This window comes from Rhagoletis zephyria, unplaced genomic scaffold (genome assembly GCF_001687245.7).
Source record: "Rhagoletis zephyria isolate East Lansing unplaced genomic scaffold, Rhagoletis_zephyria_1.1 Rzeph_scaffold_07491, whole genome shotgun sequence".
Lineage (NCBI taxonomy): Eukaryota > Metazoa > Arthropoda > Insecta > Diptera > Tephritidae > Rhagoletis > Rhagoletis zephyria.
Window position 1 is genome coordinate 4,964 of NW_016164574.1, and position 9,182 is coordinate 14,145.

The 9,182-nt window shown below is 39.8% G+C and overlaps 1 protein-coding gene across 1 annotated transcript in view; it reads right to left on the bottom strand.

The window, feature by feature from the left end:
* Window positions 1-395: 395 nt before the first annotated feature.
* Window positions 396-9,182, bottom strand: part of LOC108374238 (sarcalumenin) — a 24,007-nt gene continuing 15,220 nt past the window's right edge. The window contains exons 3-7 of the mRNA XM_017630218.1: window positions 7,090-8,696; window positions 6,668-6,989; window positions 6,430-6,602; window positions 2,326-2,781; window positions 396-2,228 (exon numbers count right to left, since the gene is read on the bottom strand). Of these exons, the coding sequence (XP_017485707.1) occupies window positions 1,803-2,228; window positions 2,326-2,781; window positions 6,430-6,602; window positions 6,668-6,989; window positions 7,090-8,696 (2,984 nt within the window). The 3' untranslated portion in view covers window positions 396-1,802. The remainder of the gene's footprint in view (window positions 2,229-2,325; window positions 2,782-6,429; window positions 6,603-6,667; window positions 6,990-7,089; window positions 8,697-9,182) is intronic.

The window sequence follows — 9,182 nt, forward strand, 5'->3', positions numbered from 1 at the left end:
ATAAACCAAAAATAAACAGACTTCTTATTAACGTGCCTAAGGTGAACCGGAGGATTTTTACGGGCATCCTCACGGGACACTGCTGACCAAGAGGACATCTTTACCAGCTAGAAATCTAGTAAAATACCTCTTTCGCCTTTGCGACTCGGCTAAGGAGACACCACTGCACCTATTGAAAGTCTGGGCCCAATGTGGCCAAAGGATTAGAACAAATACGCCTAGGTTCAGAAGCTCTGCTAAACTTTCTAGGGATTGCGAGACTGAGAGAGGTGTTGTGGTTAGTGGAGGTCACCAAATTACTGAATGTCGCTGTGCATATCTCTATTTTTAATTAATTATATTTTTTTTTTATATTGGTCAGCGCTCGTGATAATGATTTGCACTCCGAATTTTGAATGATTAAACTCGAAAAATTCAAATTCTTTGTAGACCCTCGACGACGACATTGGAAAATCTTACTGATTTTAGCGGACCCGGTAAAAAAATAAAACATGGGCTTTGGTGTTTTCTAAGTTGTTTTTATTTGTTGTTACAGTTCTGAGTGTATCATTATGTCCAACATTACATTATTTAAAATGTAAGCTCACAGATTTGTCATCTTCCATGAATTCGCTAAACCCTTTTTAAATCAATTTATCGACGTAGTGCTTACGAATTGATTTAATGATACATTTTTTGTTATAAAAATCTTGTAATGTCTTCACTGTTGGTTTTACAATTTTTATAAACATTTTTTTTTTACAAGTTTCTAAATTTTTTTTCTCACTCAAATAAAAAAGAAAACTTATTAACTATGACAGGGTCAAAATTCACAATGCATTTTGTGCAGTGCAGTGATAGTAGTTAAAATTACATTTAATGTTTTTTATTTTAATAAAATATGTTTTTATTATTATTTTATTTTATTTTTGCTAACACACAAACTTATAGTAAAGCTCTCATATTTGGTGCAGAAGAAAACGGGAAAACATATTTAGTACACAGGATGCAACATACTGTTTGGACACTTACGAAATCGGGATTGCGCACAATTATTACAGAACAGTTTAACACGTAATTTAAAAAAAAAATAAATGCCTTCAATGGTTGTGCAAAGGTTTTAATTTATTTTTTTTTTGATTTGCTTGCGGAAGTCAAATGTTTCGTTAAAATTTTTCGAATTTCTCTTTGATCGAAATGGGTTGGTGGTTAGAATAATGTGCTGTTAGTAATAGCGGTTTAATTTTGTTACTGGTATTGGTGTAGTCATCTCCCTCTATACTTAAATGAAAATTTTAATCCAAAGCTTATAGGCCAAGGATATTGAAACTTTATTTTATTGTCGCTTTTGTCTCTGTCCCTCCCACTCGTTACAAAATTAGAAGGTAGTTTGGTATCTCTCTCTCTCTTTTCCTTAAAAAATTCTAGTGCAAGCTGATTTCTGTGCTTGGTAGATTTCAATTAAGGAATTTCGATTAACAGTTTTTTTTATTTTTGTTTAGTTTTGGCTCGTTAAGTTGTCTAGTTTCAGCAAATTTGATTGTTTCGCTGTTAGATCGCTCACTCTCTCTCACTTTTATGTTATATCTAATGTCTCTCTCTCTTAGTCGTCGTCAATTTTGTAAAATTTCGGAAATTTTTAGTTGGTTAATTTTTTTCAATGTGGACGCTATTTAATGTATCGTTCCAAAAACCTGTGTCATTTTTTTTAAGCACAAAGCTGTGTCGTTTGTTCTGCCTTTGTCCAGTGCTTCTAGATTTTCCTATCATTTTAAAGAGCTTTGTTTTTGGACAAATTTCATGCAGCTTTAAGCGTTGACACCTCAACTTTTGGTGCTCTTGCCGTGACCCTTTCCGCCTTGCGCGGTCGCAGCAGCGCCTTTTTCCTCGATGTTGGTCAGCGCCGTTTCGGCCATCTTCTTATATTTGCCAGCCAATTCAGGCAGCTCGTAGGCGATCGCCACATCCAGCTTTTGGATGGGACAACCGCGGAAGTAGGTGCAGGTGTCAGATAGCTTCTTGAACTCGTACAGCGGGTTCAGGCGGAAGAAGTCACGATAGACTTCGGGATCTGGCAGATCGTAGCGCGAAATGTTCGTCAGCGTCGATAAACCCTCATAGATGTGGTAATTCTGGGGGTGGTTGATAATTTCATCAGCGATGCGTTTCTTATTGCCGAAGAGGGTCTTGTGGTTGTAGTAGGTATTGAGGTAGCAATCCACCATTTTGGCATGATTGCGAACGCGCACCTAAAACAAAAAGTGATTAGTAGTAATTTAGAGTATGATTGGCGAGCTTCACGTAGTCAAGGAGATCTTATAGAAAGCAAATAAAACTGCTACTTACAGCGAAACGACGCGCACTAGCTATTTTATGTTCGATCCTCTTGTCGACAGCGGTGCGCAAGTCACGCAGGAATGCCCGCTCTTGCGCCAATAGCAAACGTGCCGGTGCACCCTCCTGATAGGGATGCGACCACAACGATGTCGTGTACACAAGCGGCGGCTGGGCAGAGGACATCAGCGGAGAGATGTTCCAAATGAGGGCGCTCTGTACGCGCAAAAGCTCTTCGGGCTTCACGGTGTCGGCTTTGTTCAAAACGATGCGCGTTTGATATTCACGTCCCTTCAGTTGATCCAGTATAGCCTCAGTCTCGGGGCCAACGTCAAGTTTGGCCGGGTCGTAGACGAGGAAAATAATGTCAGCGCGATCGATAAACCACTGGCAGGCGTCATTGAAGGGGAAGAGGCGAGAAACCTGTTTGCGTACTTCCAAAATACCAGGAATTTCAACGATGTTGACCTAAAATGATAAAAGAATAGTTCAAAGTTTATCGCAAAAAAGAACACAACGATAGACCGCTCAAAGATTGTAAAGTATTCGATTGATGTATATTATCGATTGTTTTTTGAAGGGGCACGCTGTGAAAATTCAGCCTTAATGTCGACACCTTCGACAACGGAGAGCAACTGATAGACTTCGCGTGTCACAGCGAACATGACAGTCAGCAGTATCAGAAATCAGAACATACCCAAAGCCACGTGTGTGTCCTCCGATTATAGAACGCTTAGTAAACTTGTTCACGTTACGATAGATTGAAGATATGTACGCTTCGGTCTTACTTTATGAGCGCCCCCAGCGCCCCTGTGCAATCGCCGAGAGCTTTCACTCTCGACTTTCAGTCCTGGTTAAATGATCAACTCTTCATCGCACCTACATCGTTATCTATGTGCACCAATGACGAAGAGGTTATTGGTTACTACCACTCGATTAAACTGCTTATCTGATGCTGACAATGATCCCCCCCGCGCGATAATGAAGAGAGACGTATTTTAATGAATAATAAAAGAGGACAGAAAGACGCTAGTTAGTGCGAAGAGCTTGAGATGCTGGTAGGCAGGAATGTGACCCTGAAGTTATGTAAGAGAATAAGGAAGCAATAAAATAGTTTCAAGGGCGGGGCTGCTTCTAGCAGAGACGAAGATGCAAATGTGGAAACTGACGTTCTCAACTTTTGTGAATAGATACTGATGGCGCGTAAGTCGGCGGCGGAGGGTTGCTTAGGCCAGATTACTACATATCTGAAAAATCGAATATTCTTAAAAAGATATATGCTGCTATTTTCGACAATTACTGAAAGATATGCCTTCTTATTAAGGTCCTATCAAGGATTCTGTGCAAAAGCCAGGAAAATCGGATTTTAGAGTTCGTCAAATATTAAAAAAGACCTTGGATAACCATAACGACACACTTCAAAAGAGGTTGGTGTATTTACCTCCAGGCAACAGAAAGAGTCTTCGCGTATTGGAACACGCCCCTCTTAGCAGTTATACATACTGTTTGAAAGAATTTGTCGACATGGCCCGGAGATGAAGCGAAGCATAAATCCTGCCAGCAGATGCTACTTTGGGTCCTCTCTCGACGAACGAATTTTTTAATTTGTATGCCGCAAAAACTAGTAGGATGTCGACTATAGATGAGAAGGGTTTTTTTTGAGGTTTTCGAGAGAATTATTCTACATACACAAAATGGTTCGCGCGATTCTTCGATCCGGCAGTCGTGGATGGACGACCAAAGTAAGAGGGCGCCTACGACTTCAGTGGAAGGATCAGGTGCGAAAGGATCCGTCAACACTTGGTTAGAATTACCGGCGTAATTTCACAAACGATAGAGGCAATTGGCGAAGGTTTTTGTTTTCTGTTGGTTTCTAGTGGCATATAAGGGGAAGATGCGTATTAATACATCTGAATTGGATTTAAATTTCACAAGCAAACGCCATACTCAATTAAAGAAAAGGACGTAATTACATTTTATTGCCAAATCCCTGCAATATACAATTTGTATTTACATATCTTGAAATCATCTGAAAATAATCATTTAGCCAAAAGTTCTAAAATTTCGAAATCATCTATGTATCTCGCAACACGGCGAATCGCGTCGAGTTAATGCACTTTTGCATTTACATACATACATCCGTACATATGTATTTATGCCAAATATTTGAATCTGCATTTTAGCGACACGAGCGAAAATAGGTGCAGCGTAAATTAATTTCTTTTGTTTACTTTCTCGAAATAGACCCTCTAACTGGTTGCAATCGCTATGAACATCAAATATACATACACAGATACATACATATGTATGTATGCACATCTGCAAATGCAGCGGCAGTATTCTTGTTGAGCAAATCGACTTTGCTCAATTGTTGAGCTGAATGAAGCTCAGATATGTCGAGTGATACAAAATCTCCCGAGTGATTCTCCTACATTTCACTCCACTCATAATCTTCAAAATTTAAATAATCGAGTGCGTTGCTGAGCGATGGCGGATCTGCATACTGCGCGCAACAAATTCAGATATCTGTCTGCATACATATATACTTACATACATATGTACATATGTATGTCCATGATTTGCAATTTAATTTACGTTACATACAAACGCTTCTCTGTATCTATGGGCGCTTACATATATGTAAGTAGTCGCTGCATTAAATTTAGCTTGTGTTTTTCAGTTTAAAAACAATTCTAAAAATATTTATATTTAATAAACAAATATAAACGGCCACTACTACATACATATTACAATGTAAACGTCTTGCGCTCGCCTTCTTGTCTCTCAACAAATATTTTTAATTTAAATATCACTGCGCTCTCCTCGCGTCTCTTTGCTGCCAATAAATTGGTAGTATTTAAGACCATTTCGAGGTCGTCACAGCAAAAATTATTAATATCTATGTTCATGTTTTCGTTGACATTGACGTCACTGCCATCCTTACCTGCATACAGTATTGGACATATCTATAGCACCCCCCCTTTTCAAAGTGCTACCATTTGCCACTGTTGTTTAATTATTTATTTTTAAGAATTTTCACTTAAAATACAGTTTATTCTCTAAAAAAAAAAACTAATATAAAGCCAAGTTTAGAAATTTTTAAAAANATTTCAAAGTGCTACCATTTGCCACTGTTGTTTAATTATTTATTTTTAGGAATTTTCAATTAAAATACAGTTTATTCTCTAACAAAACTAATATAAAGCCAAGTTTAGAAATTTTTAAAAAACTACGAAAAACGCAACAAATCTGTGTTCGTATGGAAAAGTAGCTTATGTCGAAAGGCTGGCTTTAGTATAAATCGGCATTCGCAGCATACGATTGCGAATTACTCACTGGCGCTGAGCCGTTGAACAACTTTTGGCAAATAAACGTGCAAGAAATAATTCCGATACTACCAAGTCAATATTCTTATTAANCAAAAAACGCAACAAATTTAAACCCAAATTTAAATTTTTTTTTTCAGAAGTGTTGGAATTTTTTCGAGTGAGCAGTTTTATAAACCATTCAATTTTAGTCCGATAATGTGCAAGTTTCAAGTCGCTAAAAATTGCCGTTGATTTTTTAGATTTTTTTTTTTACCCAATTGCTTCCATATANCAATGTTCAAGTTTCAAGTCGCTAAAAATTACCGTTGATTTTTTAGATTTTTTTTTTTACCCAATTGCTTCCATATAACGAATAAACACAATTCTTTTTTATATGGAAAAAACTCGCAACACCTTCGGCGAAAAAAAATTCTAAAAAATCAACATTAATTTTTAGCTACTTAAAACTTGCACATTATTGGATTAAAATTGAATGTGTTATAAAATTGCGTACTCGAAAAAATTCTAAAACTTCTGCAAAAAAAGTTTGAAATTTAGGTGAACATTTTTCGGGGGTTTTTTTTTGTAGTCTTTTAAAAACTTTTAAACTTGGGTTTATATGAGTTTTGTTAGAGAATAAAGAGTATTTTAATTGAAAATTCCTAAAAATAAATAAATAAACATGAGTGGCAAACAATATCAATTTGAAATGCTGGTGCTATTGTATTGGCCAATACTGTATATAGCGATTACACACCTCCTGCACAGTGCGATTACCCTCACCAATGCCCAATCTTTCCATGCTCACCTTTTCCAATAGTTTGTTCCGCAGTTTCAGTCCACGTAGACGATCCTCCAAGCCTTGGCCGAATTTCTGCAGCCCAGAGAAGGTATAGTCAGCGGCTAGCTGTGTACCGTCCAACACCTCGGTCTCATTGCCCCATGTCAGTATATTGAAGTACGCTGGTGATGGTTCTGCGCCTGCAAATGTATAATGGTTGGCATGAAAAATGTTTATTCTTTAATAGTCCATTGTGGAGACGCACCTGATCTCAGTGAGTTGGGCGTATATTCATTGCCGGTCAGGTAGTTGATAATAGTCGATTTGCCACCCGACCATGGGCCCATGAACAGCACCAATGGCTTAGAGAAAATTTCTGGATCACCAAAGTGGCGATTGCTCAAGTCACGGTACTTGTACAGGGTTTCCAGTGGTTTAATGGCGCTTTCGTAGATGCGCTTGATATCGCGTAAAATAATCTCGGCCACATTGTCCACAGCTTTTTCGCGTGCGTTGAGCTCGTCGTTCAGCTGCAGCAGCTCGGTAATGTGGTCGCGACTGCGCAGATGTGCAGGTTTTTCGCCTTCCTACAAGGAAAAAAAAGAAAGTGAAAATTAAATCAAACGCAAACTCTTTCCCACCTCCCTGAACGTTAATTCTCGCATGTATTTTTCTAAACAAACTTACCCACAGCAGCTCATCTTCCGGCTTGGTATCTTCGCCATCATCGTCGTCGTGCTCATTTGGAATTCCATCGCCATCTCTGTCCTTGTCCCGTTCATTTGGTATGCCATCGCCATCGATATCGTCGTCCTGATGATCTGGCACGCCGTCGCCATCCTTGTCGTTATCTTTATGGTCTGGTATACCGTCTCCATCAATATCGCCGGCTTTTTCACGGCTGGTTTCATCTTCGCCGGGTTCAATTGAGGTCGGTTCAGCACCAACCTCTCGTTTTTGCCGTTTCGCCGCCTCCTCCGCTTCGAGGCTGTCCTCATCATGTAAATTGGGCACGCCATCACCGTCAACATCTCGGTCATGTACATTCGGTATGCCATCGCCATCCATGTCGTCGTCGACTTCGTTCAACTTATGGTCACCATCAATGTCGTTGTCATCATCATTAGGAATGCCATCGCCATCAATATCCAAACTCTTGGGTTCCTCGTCGTTGGGCATACCATCTCCATCAACATCGTGGTCTCTCTCATTGGGAATACCGTCACCGTCGATATCTACATCGTCCTTGTTGAGCACACCATCACCGTCTATATCCTTATCAGCCTCGTTGGGCTCACCATCGCCATCGATGTCGTTGTCCTGCTCATTGGCCACGCCGTCGCCATCAATGTCGTCGTCCTGTTCATTTTTGATGCCGTCACCATCTATGTCCTCATCACTTTCATTTGGCACGCCATCACCGTCAATATCGGTGTCATCTTCATTGGATACACCATCACCGTCAATGTCATCGTCGTCCTTGTTGGGAACGCCATCACCATCTAGGTCGTCATCCTCAGCGTTTGGTACGCCATCTCCATCTAGATCTCTGTCTTCACCATTTGGTACACCATCGCCGTCAATATCGTCATCCTTTTCGTTGGGAATACCATCGCCATCAATGTCATCATCCTGATCATTTGGTATGCCATCGCCGTCGATGTCATTGTCTCGATCATTCGGTATGCCATCACCATCTATATCGTTATCTTCGCTATTAGCTATACCATCACCATCGATATCATCGTCTTGATCGTTGGGTATGCCGTCACCGTCGATATCTTCATCCTGATCATTCGGTATGCCATCACCGTCAATGTCATCATCTTCGTCATTGGGTATGCCATCACCATCTAGATCATTATCGTTGGCATTGCTCACGCCATCGCCATCAATATCCCTATCGACTACATTCGGCACACCATCACCGTCAAGATCATGATCGACCACATTTGGTACTCCGTCACCATCGATGTCCCGATCGTCAACGTTCAACACACCATCGCCGTCGATGTCGGGATCTCGATCGTTCGGTATCACATCACCATCGATATCATCGTCCTCTTCATTCAAAAGACCATCGCCATCCATGTCTTCATCTTGCTCATTTGGCTTATTATCACCATCGATGTCGGTATCATCTTCATTCGGTATGCCATCCTTATCAGTATCGATGGACTTTTCTTTTTCATTGCCAGCCGGTTGATCGGATTGCATTTCGTCAGAATCTGTGCCATTGTCGCCATGTTGAACGTGTTCAGAAATCGTATCGCCAATAGGTAAATCACCTGCCTCTGGCGGTATAAAAAAGTGAAATGGGAAGTATTTATTTATAAATATGAACTGTGAGTTTCAGAATATGCTATGGTAATACTGCCTTGTGACCGTAAGTAGTATACATATCTGTGTCGATTGTCAGATATCATTCTAAGATAGGTATTTATTGTTATAAGGTGTGCTCTGTGTGACCTAAGAATTTATTTTGCAAAGGCTGACAGAAACAACCCAGGTTGGAAGTCATCGGGCACTTGGTTGTAGTTGGGTTTTATTTTTTATTTTTAACGTCAATGTCAAGCTTGTGTGCTTGAGTAATATCTTTTATTCTGGGAGTTCGCTTTGACATTGCTCTTAATGGGTCAAACTGAGCTTCTTTGAATTGTGGTACAAAAAACTGGACTCTTTATGGACTACTTATTTAAAAACTTTTCAACTTATACGGGTATAGCAACTAGAATAGTAGGCGCATGGAAATAATAAACAAAATACTGTTTCAGATATCG